The sequence below is a fragment of the Mobula birostris genome, chromosome 10 (genome assembly GCF_030028105.1).
Source record: "Mobula birostris isolate sMobBir1 chromosome 10, sMobBir1.hap1, whole genome shotgun sequence".
Taxonomy (NCBI): Eukaryota; Metazoa; Chordata; class Chondrichthyes; order Myliobatiformes; family Myliobatidae; genus Mobula; species Mobula birostris.
Genome location: NC_092379.1, coordinates 29797468 through 29816728, shown reverse-complemented (window position 1 = coordinate 29816728; position 19261 = coordinate 29797468). Strand labels below are relative to the sequence as shown.

Genomic DNA, 19261 nt, shown 5'->3' with positions numbered 1-19261 from the left:
TCCCAGGTACTCACATTTTATTGACTCTGCCTCTCGCCGCTTCTCCCGTCAAGCTCTGAAGGCGACTCTCTCCGCCATGAGGAGGTACTTGGTGTCCCTATCCCAGACCCTTCCACACCTTCGGGACACTTCCTTCGCCGTCTGTAATGGTCCTACCCGTTATTTCATCCTCCGTCGGATTCACGCCTGCAAGCGCCGTTTTTTTGACTTTGTCATGTTAGACAAAGATCGCAAGATCCTACATCTACGGACTCCAGAGCCTGCCGGCCCCGACGCTAGCAGGCATGAACTTCAGATTGCGGCCCCTGCCACTGATCTCGGCGGCTCCAACACCTCAGGGCATATTCAAAACCCGGACTCCAGCAACGACCATGGACACCTTCACAGCGATTGCGCAACCACCAACTGCGACGCCAGCCTTGAACTCCAGGCCGGGTCTTTATGTGCTGCTGTTGTGACTCCCGTCTCCCCTTCCCCCACCACCACTCCGCAGCCCCATCTTCCTCAGATCCCACCGTCAACTCCTGGGCCCTCGGAGGCTCCATCTTCCTCTCACCCCAAGCCTTCCCTCTCCATTGACACCCCCAGCCTCCCCCCTCCCCCCTCTGATCTCAGCTCTCATCCGTGCCGGGTCTTTACCATCCCCTCCGACCTTCAACTGTCGGAGGCAGAACGCTTGGTCCTGAGTAAGGGCCTCACCTTTGTCCCCCTTCGCCCACACCTCAGCGAGTTCCGTGTTCGCCATGATGCGGAACTTTTCTTCCGCCGTCTCCGAGCCTACTTCTTCGGCAAAGACTCTTCCACCCCCACCGATGACCCCTTCTCCCGTCTTCAACCCTCCTCTTCTTCATGGACACCCCGCTCTGGTCTTCTGCCTGCTCTGGATCTCTTTATCGCTAATTGCCGACGGGACATCAACCGTCTCGACTTCACCGCACCTTGTCCCCATTCCAACCTCATTCCTTCCGAACGCTCTGCTCTCCACTCCCTCCGCACTAATCCTAACCTTATTATTAAACCCGCCGATAAGGGGGGTGCTGTTGTAGTCTGGCGTACTGACCTCTACCTTGCCGAGGCACAGCGACAACTCGCGGATACCTCATCTTATTTACCCCTCGATCGTGACCCCACTAAGGAGCACCAGGCCATTGTCTCCCACACCATCACCGACTTTATCCGCTCAGGGGATCTCCCATCCACTGCTACCAACCTTATAGTTCCCACACCCCGCACTTCCCATTTCTACCTCCTACCCAAGATCCATAAACCTGCCTGTCCTGGACAACCTATTGTCTCAGCTTGCTCCTGCCCCACCGAGCTCATTTCTGCATACCTCGACACTGTTTTATCACCCCTTGTTCAATCCCTTCCGACCTATGTTCGTGACACTTCTCACGCTCTTAAACTTTTCGATGATTTTAAGTTCCCTGGCCCTCACCGCTTTATTTTCACCATGGATGTCCAGTCCTTATATACTTCCATCCCCCATCAGGAAGGTCTCAAAGCTCTATGTTTCTTTTTGGATTCCAGACCTAATCAGTTCCCCTCTACCACCACTCTGCTCCGTCTAGCGGAATTAGTCCTTACTCTTAATAATTTCTCCTTTGGCTCCTCCCACTTCCTCCAAACTAAAGGTGTAGCTATGGGCACCCGTATGGGTCCTAGCTATGCCTGCCTTTTTGTTGGGTTTGTGGAACAATCTATGTTCCGTACCTATTCTGGTATCTGTCCCCCACTTTTCCTTCGCTACATCGACGACTGCATTGGCGCTGCTTCCTGCATGCATGCAGAACTCATTGACTTTATTAACTTTGCCTCCAACTTTCACCCTGCCCTCAAGTTCACCTGGTCCATTTCCGACACCTCCCTCCCCTTTCTAGATCTTTCTGTCTCTGTCTCTGGAGACAGCTTATCCACTGATGTCTACTATGAGCCTACTGACTCTCACAGCTATCTGGATTATTCCTCTTCTCACCCTGTCTCTTGCAAAAACGCCATCCCCTTCTCGCAATTCCTCCGTCTCTGCCACATCTGCTCTCAGGATGAAGCTTTTCATTCTAGGACGAGGGAGATGTCTTCATTTTTTAAAGAAAGGGGCTTCCCTTCCTCCACTATCAACTCTGCTCTTAAACGCATCTCCCCTATTTCACGTACATCTGCTCTCACTCCATCCTCCCGCCACCCCACTAGGAATAGGGTTCCCCTGGTCCTCACCTACCACCCCACCAGCCTCCGGGTCCAACATATTATTCTCCGTAACTTCCGCCACCTCCAACGGGATCCCACCACTAAGCACATCTTTCCCTTCCCCCTCCCCTCTGCATTCCGCAGGGATCGCTCCCTACACAACTCCCTTGTCCATTCGTCCCCCCCATCCCTCCCCACTGATCTCCCTCCTGGCACTTATCCTTGTAAGCGGAACAAGTGCTACACATGCCCTTACACGTTCAGGGCCCCAAACAGTCCTTCCAGGTGAGGCAACACTTCACCTGTGAGTCGACTGGGGTGATATACTGCGTCCGGTGCTCCCGATGTGGCCTTTTATATATTGGCGAGACCCGACGCAGACTGGGAGACCACTTTGCTGAACATCTACGCTCTGTCTGCCAGAGAAAGCAGGATCTCCCAGTGGCCACACATTTTAATTCCACATCCCATTCCCATTCTGACATGTCTATCCACGGCCTCCTCTACTGTAAAGATGAAGCCACACTCAGGTTGGAGGAACAACACCTTATATTCCGTCTGGGTAGCCTCCAACCTGATGGCATGAACATCGACTTCTCTAACTTCCGCTAGGGCCCACCTCCCCCTCGTACCCCATCTGTTACTTATTTTTATGCACATATTCTTTCTCTCACTCTCCTTTTTCTCCCTCTGTCCCTCTGAATATTCCTCTTGCCCATCCTCTGGGTCCCCCCACCCCCTTGTCTTTCTTCCCGGACCTCCTGTCCCACGATCCTCTCATATCCCCTTTTGCCAATCACCTGTCCAGCTCTTGGCTCCATCCCTCCCCCTCCTGTCTTCTCCTATCATTTTGGATCTCCCCCTCCCCCTCCAACTTTCAAATCCCTTACTCACTCTTCCTTCAGTTAGTCCTGACGAAGGGTCTCGGCCTGAAACGTCGACTGCACCTCTTCCTAGAGATGCTGTCTGGCCTGCTGCGTTCACCAGCAACTTTGATGTGTGTTCCTGCATCTAGCCTGTCCAATCCCTTTAGAATGTTATAGGTTTCAATAAGATCCCCCCTCAATCTTCTAAATTCCAGAGAGTATAAGCCTAGTCGATCCAGTCTTTCATCATATGAAAGTCCTGCCATCTCAGGAATCAATCTAGTGAACCTTCTTTGTACTCCCTCTATGGCAAGAATGTCTTTCCTCAGATTAGGGGACCAAAACTGCACACAATACTCCAAGTGTGGTCTCACCAAGGCCTTGTACAACTGCAGTAGTACCTCCCTGCCCCTGTACTCGAATCCTTTTGCTATGAATGCCAGGATATCATTCACCTTTTTCACCGTTTGCTGTACCTGCATGCCAACTTCCAATGACTGGTGTACAATGACACCCAGGACTCGTTGCACCTCCCCTTTTCCTAATTGGCCACCATTCAGATAATAATCTGTTTTCCTGTTCTTACCACCAAAGTGGATAACCTCACACTTATCCACATTAAGTTGCATCTGCCATGGATTTGCCCACTCACCTAACTTATCCAAGTCACCCTGCATCCTGTTAGCATCCCCCTTACAGCTAACACGGCCCCCCAGCTTCGTGTCATCCGCAAACTTGGAGATGCTGCATTTAATTCCCTCGTCTAAGTCATTAATATATATTGTAAATAACTAGGGTCCCAGCACTGAGCCTTGCAGTACCCCGCTAGTCAATGCCTGACATTCTGAAAAGGTCCCGTTTATTCCCACTCTTTGCTTCCTGACTGCCAACCAATTCTCTATCCACATCAATACCATACCCCTAATACTGTGTGCTTTAAGTTTGCACACTAATCTCCTGTGTGGGATCTTGTCAAAAGCCTTTTGAAAATCCAAATATACCACATCCACTGGTTCTCCCCTATCCACTCTACTAGTTACATCCTTAAAAAATTCTATGAGATTCGTCAGACATGATTTTCCTTTCGCAAATCCATGCTGACTTTGTCCGATCATTTCACTTCTTTCCAAATGTGCTATTATCACATCTTTGATAACTGACTCTAGCATTTTCCCCACCACCGATGTCAGGCTTAACCGGTCTATAATTCCCCGGTTTCTCTCTCGCTCCTTTTTTAAAAAGCGGGGTTACATTAGCCACCCTCCAATCCTCAGGAACTAATCCAGAATCTAAAGAGTTTTGAAAAATTATCACTAATGCGTCCACTATTTCTTGGGCTGCTTCCATAAGCACTCTGGGATGCAGACCATCTGGCCCTGGGGATTTATCTGCCTTTAACCCCTTCAACTTACCTAACACCACTTCCCTACTAACATGTATTTCCCTAAGTTCCCCCATCTCACTAGGCCCTCGGTCCCCTACTATTTCCAGAAGATTATTTATATCCTCCTTAGTGAAGACAGAACCAAAGTAGTTATTCAATTGGTCTGCCATGTCCTTGTTCCCCATGATCAATTCACCTGTTTCTGATTGTACGGGACCGACATTTGTCTTAACCAATCTTTTCCTTTTCACATATCTATAAAAGCTTTTACAGTCAGTTTTTATGCTCCCTGCCAGCTTTCTCTCAATCTTTTTTCCCTTTCCTAATTAAGCCCTTTGTCCTCCTCTGCTGGACTCTGAATTTCTCCCAGTCCTCAGGTGTGCCGCTTTTTCTGGCTAATTTGTATGTTTCTTCTTTGGAACTGACACTATCCCTAATTTCCCTTGTCAGCCACAGGTGCACTACCTTCCCTGGTTTATTCTTTTGCCAAACTGGGATGAACAATTGTTGTAGTTCATTCATGCGATCTTTAAATGCTTGCCATTGCATATCCACCGTCAACCCTTTTAGTATCATATGCCAGTCTATCTTAGTTAATTCATCTCTCATACCTTCAAAGTTACCCTTCTTTAAGTTCAGAACCTTTGATTCTGAATTAACTATATCACTCTCCATCTTAATGAAGTATTCCACCATATTATGGTCACTCTTACCCAAGGAGCCTCGCACGACAAGGTTGCTAACTATCCCTTCCTCATTGCTCAATACCCAGTCTAGAATGGCCTGCTCTCTAGTTGGTTCCTCGACATGTTGGTTCAGAAAACCATCCCGCATACATTCCAAGAAATCCTCTTCCTCAGCACCCTTACCAATTTGGTTCACCCAATCTATATGTAGATTGAAGTCACCCATTGTAACTGCTGTTCCTTTATTGCACGCATTTCTAATTTCCTGTTTAATGCCATCCCCAACCTCACTACTACTGTTAGGTGGCCTGTACACAACTCCCACCAGCATTTTCTGCCCCTTAGTGTTTGCAGCTCTACCCATATCGATTCCACATCTTCCCAGCTTATGTCCTTCCTTTCTATTGCATTAATCTCCTCTCTAACCAGCAATGCCACCCCACCTCCTTTTCTTTCATGTCTATCCCTCCTGAATATTGAATATCCCTGAATGTTGAGCTTCCATCCCCGGTCACCCTGGAGCCATGTTTCCATGATTCCAACTATATCATATTCATTAATAACTATCTGCACATTCAATTCATCCACCTTGTTACAAATGTTCCTTGCATTGACACACAAAGCCTTCAGGCTTGCTTTTACAATACTCTTAGCCCTTATATAATTATGTTGAAAAGTGGCCCTTTTTGATTTTTGCCCTGGATTTGCCGGCCTGCCACTTTTACTTTTCACCTTACTACTTTTTGCTTCTACCCTCATTTTACTCCCCTCTGTCTCTCTGCACTTGTTCCCATCCCCCTGCCACATTAGTTTAAATCCTCCTGAACAACAGTAGCAAACGCTCCCCCTCGGACATTGGTTCCAGTCCAGCACAGGTGCAGACCGTTCTGTTTGTACGGGTCCCACCTCCTCCAGAACTGGTTCCAATGCCCCAGAGATTTGAATCCCTCCCCCTTGCACCATTTTTCAAGCCACATATTCATCTGAAATATCCTCCTATTTCTACTCTGACTAGCACGTGGCACTGGTAGTAATCCAGAGATTATTACCATTGTAGTCCTACTGTTTAGTTCATCTCCTAACTCCTTAAGTTCACCTTGTCGGGCCTCATCCCGTTTTTTTACTGATATCGTTAGTACCTATGTGCACCACGACCACTGACTGTTCACTCTCCCGCTCCAGAATGTCCTGCAGCAGCTCAGAGACATCCTTGACCTTTGCACCAGGGAGGCAACATACCGTCCTGGAGTCTCGTTTGCGGCCGCAGAAACGCCTATCTGTTCCCCTTACAATCGAATCCCCTATCACTACAGCTCTCCCACTCCTTTTCCTTCCATCCTGCGCCACAGAGCCACCCATGGTGCCATGAACTCGGCTGCTGCTGCCTTCCCCTGATGAGACATCTCCCCCAACAGTATCCAAAACATTATATCCGGAATTGATATGTTTTTAATATCCCAAAGTATGGTATCCAGGGTTATTGAATGCTCTTACCTACCAGCTCTACTCTCCGACCATAATCCAATAAAGATGACTTGGAAGTTGGATATTACTCAGCCATCTTATAGTTGGAAATTTAAAACATATATGCTTAATAATCCTGAATTTCTCAGATTTATGAACAGCCACATTGATTTATTTATGGAAACTAATTCAAATCCTTCTTCCTACGCTAACACATGGGAGGCTTTAAACGCACATATGAGAGGACAAATCCTTTCATATCGCACACATAAGAGAGAAAAAGAAAACTCTTGTATCCCTAGAGGAAGAGATTAGAAATCATGAACGTGAACATGCTTTTACTAGAAGTGAAGAAATACTTTAACAGATTCAATACAATAATTTATGTACAAGTAGAGTTGAGGCAGACATGGCCAGAACTAACTACCATTATTATGAATTTGGAAACAAAACTAGTAAGTTACTTGCCTGGCAAATAAAAAAGGAAGAGACGGATAGATTTATCCAATCTGTTGTTACGGATAATGGCAGATCCCTCATTAACCCACAGGACATAAATCAAGAGTTCAGAAAGTTTTATGAAACGCTATATGAGACAGATCATGATATAGAAAATACTAAAGCAACACGTTTCTTGAACTTATTAAATTCTCCTAAGTTAGATCCTAAGGATAAAGATCATCTTGATTCTGATATAACTGAAGAAGAGGTTCTTGGCGCTATGAAGTCTCTACAGAACAAAAAAGCTCTGGGGCCAGATGGCTTTCCAATTGAATACTTTAAAGCCTTTTCAGAGAAGCTTTTAACCCCTTTAACAAATATGTTCAAGGAGGCACTGATTAATAAAAGTTTGCCTAGTTCTCTGGAAATGGCTACAATAATATTACTGCCAAAACCTGAGAAGGACCATCAAAAATGTACTTCTTATCAGCCCCTTAGCCTTTTGAATTCAGATTACAAGATTTTATCAAAATTAATTACATTAAGAATAGATGGCATTATCCCTAAAATCATTAATGCTGATCAGACAGGTTTTGACAGAAATCGATATGGATCTGATAATGTACGGAGACTTTTCCACATAATGGAAGAGGCTTATATGCAAAATGATCCCATGTTGATAATGTCAATGGATGCAGAGAAGGCGTTCGACAGGATAGAACCTACTTTCCTTTTGCAAACTTTTAAAGCAATGAATTTTGGAGAGAGATTTATTCAATACATTGAAACATTTTTTGCCATTCCTAAAGCTCAAATTCTAACTAATGGAGTCCTGTCGGGTACTTTCCCGCTATCCAGAGGAGTCCGCCAAGGTTGTCCAAGTGCTCCGCTGCTGTTTTTAATAGCTATTGAGCCACTGCCTATTGCTATTCGTACTAACCCCAATAGCCCTTTACACCGACGATCTCTTAGTTTTCCTGTCTGATCCAGAAAAGTCATTACCCTCCCTTCTACAATGCTTCTGGATATAAATTAAACCTTTCAAAAAGTGAAGTCATGTCTTTTAACAAACAGAATAATAACATTAAGAACTTAGTCAAACCCTTGCAATGGTGCTCGAATGGATTTAAATATTTAGGCATAGAAATTAGGAGATCTGCAGACAAAATCCTTAAAGATTACACTAAACTATTGAATTGGTTTAAATTAGATCTACAGAAATGGAGGGAGCTGCCATTATCTTTAATTGGAAGAGTGAACTTAATTAAAATGAATATACTCCCCAAATTTCTATATTTATTCCAATGTGTCCCAATTAAAATTCCCGAAAGTCTATTTAATGATTTAAACAAATCAATGTCCAGCTTTTTATGGAAAGGTAAAGTCCCTAGAGTCAAACTCTCAACCCTTCAGGCCCCTTACGCCAAGGGAGGATTAAATCTTCCTAATTTTAGATGTTATTACCTTGCAGCTCAATTCCATCCAATAAGGTGTTGGTTGCACTCTGAGAACAATGAGACTAGGTAGCTTCCTATTGAACAACATCAATTAAAAAATATTCCCTTAAAAGTTCTTCCTTTTTTAACATCTAAGAAAGCACTTTTAAATATTACTAAGAACCCTATGATTTTAAATTTTTTTGCAGTATGGCAAAAAGCTCATGCAGTTATTGGTATAAATACCTCATTATTTCAGAAAACTTCTCTGTGGAATAACCCGAATATCCCCCACCTGATTGCAGATGGAATTCTAAAAAATTGGGTTAATAGCGGTTAAAAACAGTTGAAGATTTATATAGCCAAGATAACTTTGCTAGTTTTCAACAACTGTCTGGTAAATTTAATCTACCAAATCATAATTTATTTAAGTATTTTCAGATTAGACACTGGGTCCATAACAGTTATACAGGCTATCCACAAATTCCAATAGAATCCCCATTTGAAAAGCACTTGCTTAGTAAAGCCTTGTACACTACAAAGGGTCTTACGTCATCTATTTACATTATTTTAAACAGTAACTTGCCAATCTATACTAAGAGTGATATTAAAAATAAGTGGGAATCAGATCTTAAATGCAATTACAATGATGCTGATTGGTGTAATATCCTTCAAATGTCTCAAACTGTATTAATTACAACTAAATGGACAAATACACTTTAATATTTTTAACAGGACTTATTACACACCACACAGACTGCACAAAATATACCATAACGCCTCTCCTAATTGTCAGAGATGTAAATCTTGTGACGGAGACTTACTTCATATGCTTTGGAATTGCTCTTATCGGGATGGCTTTTAGAAATACATTGTTAGTATAACCTCAGATATTATAAAAACCAAAATTTCATTTGATCCTAGGGTCTGGATTTTGGGAGATCTACAAGGTCTTAATGTGAATTACAATAAAAAATACTTTATATTGCTCGCGGCTACAGCCGGGAAAAAGTGTATCCTACAAAACTGGAAATCTGAATTTCCTCCCTTACTCAGGCAGTGGTTAAATCAGTTAACATCCTGTAGTAAACCTGAAAAGATCTTGTATAGTGTAAGGAGGAAACCAGCAACATATGAAAAAATATGGGGCTCCTTTTTGGCCTTATTACCATCATTACAACTCCTTGGTTACTGAATTAGTATGGATATCCATCTTCCCGTGCTTCTACTATCTGCTTAGTGTAGTAATATATACTTCGTTAATACACATTAGGACCTCATACCTTACTTGATCGAATTTTATTTTTGCTATTTTTCCAATTGTAAACGAGGAAGAAACTTTTACCATAGCAGGGTTGTGGGTGGGGGAGGGAGTATTTTGTCTGTTTTTTGTTTGTTTTTTTTTCTTATGTGTATCTGTTTATAAAATATGATCAATAAAATAATCTATAAAAAAATAACTGGCTGCTGGAGGACAGCTGATTCTGGGATTCATTCTGAGTTCTCTGGGTCACCTGAGGGTGAGACAGGAGGATTTCTGCTCCCTACAGCTGTGGTGGGATGTATGCAAAGCACTCACCCTGTTTCTATGTCAGGGGTACCCTCGGGGGTCAACAAAGAAGCAGGGCTCTGAGATTGAGAAGCTTGAGAGAGAGTTGTTTGATTTAATTATCCCTTCTTGGTCTGACTGCTGGAGGCCAAGTTATGGCAGGAAGACCGGGAGAAGAAGAACGCGCTGAGGATCCTGCAGCTTGAGCAACCCCAAGACGTTTACAACTCCAGCAAACAGAGCCTAGATGCAGGACTTCTACTATGGCTCACCATTCTTCTACATGTTGGAGAAGTTGCAGGGAGTCCAGAAATAGTTGGTAGAGTTACTGGCTGCCAATGGCTTCTCCGGTACAGATCCTGAGGGGATCAAAAAAAGAAAGCTGCTCCTACTATGGGGACTTGGTCTCACCAGATCCGTCCAGTGCGGACAGTGCAGCTTAGGGGGGTTTGCCAATCGTCAAGCTGAAGGACGCAGAGAATCTAGACGCTCTCTTATACTGTGTGTATGTATGTATGTATGTATGTGTGTGTGTATATATCAAAGAGACTTTTGGTATCCTCTTCAATATTATTGACTAGCTTACTTACTTATCCCATCTTTACTTTCTTAATGAAGATAGAACATAGAAAACCTACAGCACAATACAGGCCCTTCGACCCATAAAGTTGTGCCGAACATGTCCCTACCTTAGAAATTACTAGGCTTACCTATAGTCCTCTATGACTTTTTAGTTACCTTCTGTTGGTTTTTAAAAGCTTCCCAACCCTCTTAACTTCCCACGAATTTTTTCCTCTATGAAATGCCCTTGCTTTGGCTTGTACTCTGACTTTGATTTCTCCTGTTAGGCAGGATTGTCATCTTTCCTTTAGAATACTTCTTCTTTGGGTTGTATGTATCCAGTGCCTTCTGAATTGCTCCCAGAAATCCCAGCTATTGCTACTACTTTGTCATCCCTGCCAATGTTCTTTTCCAATCAATTTTGGCCAATTTTTCTCTCATGCCTCTACTCTAATTCCCTTTACTCTACTGTAATAAAGATACATGTGACTTTAAAATTCTTCTTCCCAAATTTCAGAATGAATTCGATCATATCATGATCACTTGCCCATAACGGTTCTTTCACATGATTGCGTGAGGCCATGAACCTCCTCCACTGGCAGAGCGTGGAGTCATTGGCTAACCTAATGACTCACCCTTGCCCTACTCTCCAATGGATGTCGCTGCAGCTCGAGTTTGTGGAGTGACTCCGAATGAGATCACCTTCGTTCCGCCAGAGCTGCTCTTCAAACCCAAGCCCAGAATCTTATTGGGAGCCTGGCCCACACAATTTCAGCCATCTCTCATCAACGCCCACAGTCTCACTCAGGGATATAGGTAGGAGGTACCTGTATAGGCTACCCTCCACTTCCTAGCTCCTGTCACTGTCCCGACACGCCATGCACTCTGTCTTCGCACCTGGTAGTGAGGGGATACCCAAAAATGGAAGTCCATTTATGAGCGAGTTCTTCCCTTGCAACTTGGGGACCTAGGGTGGAGGCTGCAACATAGAGTGGTGCCCTGTAGTAATTTCCTTAGTTTGTGCATGGATCTCCCAACCGCATGTCACTTCCGTTGGCTAGAGGAGACAGTGTACCACAGATACAAGGAATGTGTGAGGCGGCAGCCCCTTTTTGCACATCTGTGAGGGCTGCTCCTCACCCTGTGCTTACGTTTTCACCCCACTCTAGTTGTATGTGATCATCCAGTAAGGAGGGGGAGGGGGTCGTCATCAACTTGCTCCTGGGGTTGGCTAAGACAGATAGCCGTGGGTCCAGGAAGTGGGTAGAGGAAGGTTCTGCCAGTGTAGACTGCCTGGCAATGTTTCGGGGGTATGTTCATGCCCGGGTTACCACTGAGAGGGAACATACACTGAGTATGGGTACCATGGAGGCGGCCCTGACTGCTCGGTGCTGCAGGGGATTAGTGCTAAACTTGATAGAGATGGAAGTATCTTAGTTTAATTTAGTTCTTCTATTAATTGTGTTAGTCACTATCTTACATAGTCACTATCTTACATATACATTTGTAATATTGTTGAATGTTTTGTATTTGGAATAAAAGCATTTTACAAACAAAAGGGAAAGGGTCAGAAACAGGACAAGGCTCCCTTCACACCATCCCATCACCCACTCGCAGGGACAGGGTCAGACACAGGGTGAGGCTCCCTCCACACCGTCCCATCACCCACTCACAGGGACAGGGTCAGACACAGTGTGAGGCTCCCTCCACATCATCCCATCACACACTATCAAGGATAGAGTCACAGACACAGTGAGGCTTCCTCTGTACCACCCTGTCACACTCTCCCAGGGAAAGGGGCTGCTTGGGCAGGGACTGACCTCGTGCAGAACCCGTGTCACGGCCGCGTATCCGCCATCGAGACGAGCTGCCAGGTACACATGACTCAGGCGTGCATCGTAGCTGTGGAAAGACAGAGCAGATGCTAGTTCAGGGAGTTGGGGACAGAGCAATAGGAGTGGCTTCCGAATTCTGTCAGGAAACTAGGATAACCCCAACTCTCTCCCTACCTCCCCCTATCCCCTAACTCTCTCTCTCCCTGACTTTCACTTTCTCTCTCTCTTCCCCTCTTGCTTTCTATGTGTCCCTCTCACTGACTTTCTTTGTCCCTCTCTCACCCCTCCACACCTTTCTCCCTCTCAATCCCCATTACTTCCTTTTATTCCCTGTCTCCACCTCCCATGTACCCTCCTACCCGAGGGGGTGTGAAACGGTGGGGTGGGGTGGGGGGGGGGGGGGTGTTGAGTCTGGATTACCTGACTGCCTTCCATCGAGGAATAGTCCTACGGAGTTCAGCCAGCACCTGATGTCGGAGCCGCTCCTGACGCTCCTCTTCGCCTGCCTGGAGTTCCCGGGAATCCTGGTCTGGGAGGCGTTATGATGTATGGGGGGTGGGGGGAACGGGGGGAGAAGAGAGAGATGGGAGGAGAGTCAGTCCGATCCTACCACGTGGGTCATCTCAACCGAATCCACACACCACCAGTGCTCCCTCTAGTGCTCAACACCACTCACGATCTGTCACCAAAGACTCCTGAAAATGTCTACAGATGTACGGCGAAGAGCATTCTGACTGGTTGCATCACTGCATGGTATGTAGGTTCAATGCATAGCATCAAAAGCAAATTAGCCAGTTCCATCACAGACACAACCCTCCCCATCATCCAGGACATTTTCAAAAGGCAAAGCTCAAGAAGGTGGCATTCATCACAATAAGCTTCACCATCCAGGACATGCCTCCTTCTCACTACTACCATCAGGGAAGATGCAAAGGAGTCTGAGGACACACACCGAGCTCAGGAACAGCTTCTTCCCGTCCGTCATCAGCTTTCGAATAGTCTATGAACCCACTGACACCATCTGCTTTTCCGGTTTTGTACTATTCATTTAATCTTATTGTAACTTGGAGTAAATTTTTTATATCTTGCACTGTACATCTGCCAGAAAACAACAAATTTCACAACCTAGGTCAGTGATAATAAACCTGATGCTGGTTTGAAAGCCTGAGACCTCTCCCACCGACCTTCCCTCCGCTGTTTATGTGTCAGAGAGAGGGTCAGCAGGTTTAAATTCATTGGATGTTTACGTACTGAATGACCGGTCCGGGGCCCAGACACACATATTGTGGCAATAGTATTTTTTTCCTGACTGTACGTACTGCGTTTTGCACCTTGTCCAGGATGGACGTTGTTTCCTATAGCTCTACACATGTGTATGATTAAATGACATTAAACTTAAACTTGAAACTCAATGCAATCAGAAATAAGACTTTTCAGCATCAATATCAAGAGTGTAAGGAGTTTTGGCTTTTTACCAAACACTCTATCGAACTTCGATAGATGTAATCTTGTAAGTATCCTGACTGTTACGTCATGGTCTTGTACAGCAAATTGAATGCGCAGGAATAAGCTGCAGAAAGTCGTGGACACGGCCCAATACATCATAGGCACATCCCTTCCCACCATCAATTGTACCCACAGGAGGTGATCTTCATCATCAACAATCCCCACCAACTGGGTCATGCCACCTTCTCGCAACTTCCCTCAGGCAGAAGACGCAGAAGCCTGAAGTCCCACACCATCAAGTTAGGGAACAGCTACCAGCCTACACAACCCTAATCACTCCCTCAGCACTAAGAAAACTTTGCACTACAATTGGCTTCTTTTCAAACTATTATGTTCAAAGTAGATTTATTTTCAAAGTGAGTTGTAAAAAGTCCTTAAAAGTGAGCCAGTAGGTCAGCAAATCACTCTCAGTAGTGGTGACTGAAGTTATCAACTCTGGTTCAGGAGCCTGATGGTTGAAGAGCATTAACTATTCCTGAACCCAGTGGTGCAGGACCTAAGGTTCGTGTACTTCCTGTCTGATGGTAGTTTTGGGGCCCATTTTTAAGAAAAGAGCTAAGGCGCACTTTCAGTCTGCCCACTGTATGAGGCAAGATCTCCCAGTGCCACTCAACTCAATCCAAGTTCCCATTTCAGTCTGTATGCCCGTGGCCTCCTCTACTGCCACGATGTGATGTGATAAAACTCAGGCTGGCACAACAACAATCTCATACTCTGTCTGAGTTGCCTCTAGCCTATGGCACGAACCTCACTTTCTCTAACTTCTGGTAAACTATCCACCTCCACTCCCTTTTTCCATTCTCTAATCTGGCTCCTCTCACAACACTTCTCATCTAGTCACTTGCCCGACACCTCATACACTGCCCTCTCCAATTAGATGATTCTTTCTTCAGTCCTTTACTCCTTCCACCTATAAACCACTCAGCTTCCTACTTCGTCCACCTTCCCCTTAACCTGGTCTCACCTATCACCTACCAACTTGTACTCCTTCCCCTCTTCCCATTTTTTTTTTATTTTGGCTTCTGTCCTCTTCCTTTCCAGACCTGATGAAGGGCCTCGGCCCAAAAGGTCAACTGTTCATTCCCCTCCATAAATGCTGCCTGACTTGCTGAGTTTCTCCAGCATTTTACAGATGTGCTAGCATTGGCTAGGGTCCAGAGCAGGTTGACAAGAAATGATCCCAGGAATGAAAGGGTTAATATATGAGGCATATTTGATGGCTCTGGGCCTGTGCTTGGTAAAGTTTGGAAGAATGAGTGGGGGAATCTCATTGAAAACCCCAGATATTGAGTGGACACGGACAGTATGTTTCCAATATCGAGAGAGTCTCAGACCAAAGGATACAGCCTCCGAAATCAAGGACGACCATTTAGAATCGAGATGAGGAGGAGTTTTTTTTAGCTGGAGTGTGGTGAGTCTGTGAAATTCATTGCCACAGATGGCGGTGGGGGCCAAGTCACTGGATATATTTGAAGCAGAGGCTTATGGATCCTAGAATAGTAAGGGTGTTAATGGGGAGAAGGCAGGAGGATGTGATTATCAGGGATAATCAATCAGCCATCTTCAAATATCAGAGTAAGATTTCTGAATGGCCTAATTCTATTCCTATTTTAAGGTCATATGGCATGTATCTTGCACCGTAAATGGCATTAGTGTCTAGATGGGTACTTGATGGACAGCACAATCTTAGTGGGCTGAAGAGCTGCCTGCTCAGCGGCAGTAATTAGGTGAGTTGGGAGAAGTTCATTGTTTATGGCGAAGGGAACTGAGCTTAAAGGGGTTGGTGGTGCCTCAATTAACACAATCAACTCACAGCAAAATTACTTTCAAATTATGTAAATGTCACCATATGCTATCTTGAGGTTCATTTCCTTGCAGACAATTACAGGAAAATAAAGTTCATCAGAATTTGTAAAATAAAAACTATACATAGGGACTAACAAAAAGCCAATGTATAAAAGACAACTTGTGCAGATGATCTATAAAACATATGGAATTGGGTTAATTGGGACACATTGGAAACACCGCATTTGGCCCAATTAAGCAGCTGCCTCAGTTAGCTGGTTTCATGGAAATACTTGAAAAAGTGTAAAAAAGACAAACTATCATTTAACTCAGGGGTCCCCAACCTTCTTTGCACTGTGGACCAGCTGACCGGTGGGGGGGGGGGGGGGCGGGGGGGGCAGGGGTAGGGTTGCCAACAGACAAGAGTAGCAGTCAAATTCGTTGTATTTACCCTGAGAAAGACTATGATGACCATGAAGCCTTGCGCGGGTTTCTGTGTGTGCATGCGTGTACGCGCCGATTTTTTTCCACAAATCGTTTTTGGCGATTTTGTTCGGGGGGAGGTGTTAATCACGACCAGACTATAGGTGATAAGTGGCTAATACATTCAATTTTGTTTCTAAAAGGGTTTGTCTAACAAATTTAATATTAAACACACAGTGCATATTTTCCTCACATGAATATAGTGAGAAGTCAATTATCAGGGGAGGACAGGGGAGCTTGAAGTAAGTGTTGAACGACCTTCCAGTAGAAGTGGTAGAGGCAGGTTCGATATTATCATTTAAAGAAAAATTGGATAGATATATGGACAGGAAAGGAATGGAGGGTTATGGGCTGAGTGCAGGTCGGTGGGACTAGGTGACAGTAGCGTTCGGCACGGACTAGAAGGGCAGAGATGGCCTATTTCCGTGCTGTAATTGTTACATGGTTATACAAGTCACTTATCAGTCAATAGAATCATAACATTTTAAGTAACGATTGGATATTAAACACACAGCACATATTTTCCTCATATGAACATAGAAAATCATTGCAACACACCAATATCGCTGAATCAGTGGGAGCCCTGGGCTGAATACTTGTTTCCCTGCAACAAGACGGTCCTATCGAAGGGTGACGGGAGACAGCAATACTCGAAGGGGGTTCCTTATGTCTAGTCTATTCCATAATTTAGTTTTCTTTGCATTCATTGCAGAGATATGTTAGAAATGGAAGCAACATTTTCAGTGCTTTCGTGGCTATCTCAGGATATTTAGCCTCGACTTTGATCCAGAATGCCGGCAGAGATGTTATGTCAAACATACTTTTCAGCCCATCGTCATTTGCAAGCTCGAGGAGCTGATCTCCTTCCCACGCTGACATGGATGACGCGCACGTAATGACCTCGTGTGCGTTCAAGCTCAACAGTGGGCGTGACAGGGAATGAGGAAAGGTGCAGCTGACTCATATCACCAAATCATATCGTTTCCTCGTGGCCCGGTAGCACATGCTTTGCGGCCTGGTGGTTGGGGACCGCTGATTTAACTGAATAACAAGTTGTGCATTTAAATGAAATACAGAACAAGTTAAAACGCAACCAGAACTAATACAATACTATAAAACTGTATTAGTTTCTAATGGAAGAATTAATCCTGTGTTTGCAGCTATGGCCTTTGATTGACTGAAAATAACCAAAAGCAGCACTGATACAGAGATAATGGACTGTCTTCAAACATGCTTTTGATAAATTTTTCCTCCAAATTTTCATTTTCATTTCAACATTCAAGGTGAATGTCAATAACATCAAACTTCTCATAGTTCCTAATTTGGAGTAGTGAAATAGTTCCATTTCCACTCCTGGCCGTTCTGGCATCACCAAGCTCAAATGATGAAACCAGAGTGAGTCAAACAGTTATGAATTGTTTTACTGCTGATTTCTTATTCAAATAAATCACTGTTTTGTGAACACAAACACATGCAACTAATGTTGTTTAAAAACAGTTCTCTTTAAGCACCACTTAGTGTCAAACAGCCACACAACATGCATGCAACTGACTACATTTAGAAACTGTTTGGCAACAGTCTCCTATACCAATGTCCCACATAACAAAAGGAATGCCAGCTATTTTCTCAATTTTGTTCTTTAAGAGTTGTCCAAAATAAGTGGCTACCCTGATTAACCAATGGTCCAATTGACTGGAATCCGATGTATAAACAATATTGTTAACAGGAGTTGTACAGTCCTCGAAAATGAGTCCGTAGATGTGGAATCAGGTCAGCACTGAGGTGAGTGAAGTTATCCACACTGGTTCAGGGGCCTGATGGTTGTCGGGTGATAATGGTTCGTGAGTCTAGTGATGTGGGACACAAGACTCCTTTACCTTCTGCCCTTTGGTAGTAATGAGAAGAGAGAACAGCATGGACGAAGGTGATCCTTGATGATGAATTTTGCTTTGTTGTGGCAGTGCTCCTTGTAGATGTCTTCAATGATGGGAATGGCCTTGCCTGCAATGAACTGGTCTGCATCCACCACTCTCTACAGACTTCTCTGTTCCTGGGCATTGGTGTTTCTATATCAGGCCATTTTGCAGCCAGTCAGGACAATCTCCACTGGACTTTGAAAGAATTTTGTCGAAGTTTCACGTGACATGCTGAATCTACACAAACTTCGAAAAGTGGAGGTGCTGCTGTGCCTTCTTTGTGCTGGGATTTACGTGCTGTCCGAGGACAGGTCCTCTGATATGATATTGCCAAGGAGTTTAAAATTACTGACCCACTCCACCTCAGATTCCTTTGCACATGAGGAGTACTGTGGACAATGTCAGACTCCTTAGACAGGGTTTGGTGGGAGGGTGACCTGCTCTTCCACCCAACCGCTTCCTCTCTGCCTAGAAATCTACAGATTATGGAGAATCTGTCTCCTCCGGGGTTGCAATGTTCCCACTGCCCTTCAAGGGAGGGAGCTCCAAAGACTCGTTTCACTCTCTAAGAGGAAATAAATCTCCATTGCACACACACACACACACACACACACACACCGCCACTGCCTGCCTTGAGACAAGGACCTTGCATTCCCCAAATGGGAACTTCCCACCACTCCTTCTCTCAGATCTCTCTCCCTCCCCCCATCACCTTTCTCTCTTGTTCCCCTCCCTCACTGTTTTCTTCTTCCTTCCCTCTCCTCCTCCTCTGGGGTCCGAGATTCTCTAACTAGAAAGAACACTTTCCCCATACCCACTGCATCAATTGAGATGCTTCCCCTTCCTTCAGACTGGTAAGCACCTCAATCCCCCTCTGTCGCCCCCACACAACCTGACCCTCTCGCCAACACAAACTTACCCTCCCCGTTCCGGATTAAGTAACTGTTCTGGCCTTCCCCTGATGCCTCCCCCACCCCCAATGTAGCCTCACCGATTTCATCGCATTCAGTATCCTCCTGGAACTTCTTTGCCAGTCCCCGAGCTCTGGCACGTAGTTCAACGTCCTCAACTGCCCGCTGGCGGCTCCACAGGAAGTTGGTGAGGTCTCTGGCGTTCTCCTCAAGGCAGTTGATGGGGTTTGCTTGGGGGAGAATTTAGTATA

At 44.9% G+C, this 19261-nt stretch overlaps 1 protein-coding gene across 5 annotated transcripts in view; it reads right to left on the bottom strand.

Moving 5' to 3' along the window:
* mettl17 (methyltransferase like 17) overlaps positions 1 to 19261 on the bottom strand; it is a 42757-nt gene that overhangs the window by 22599 nt on the left and 897 nt on the right. For 3 of the 5 annotated variants that reach the window (XM_072270096.1, XM_072270097.1, XM_072270099.1), the window contains exons 2-3: positions 19091 to 19240; positions 12830 to 12938 (exon numbers count right to left, since the gene is read on the bottom strand). In XM_072270096.1, the coding sequence (XP_072126197.1) occupies positions 12830 to 12938; positions 19091 to 19240 (259 nt within the window). Of the gene's footprint in view, positions 1 to 12394; positions 12477 to 12829; positions 12939 to 19090; positions 19241 to 19261 lie in introns of all 5 variants that reach the window. The other 2 variants (XM_072270098.1, XM_072270095.1) reach the window with 1 other exon arrangement.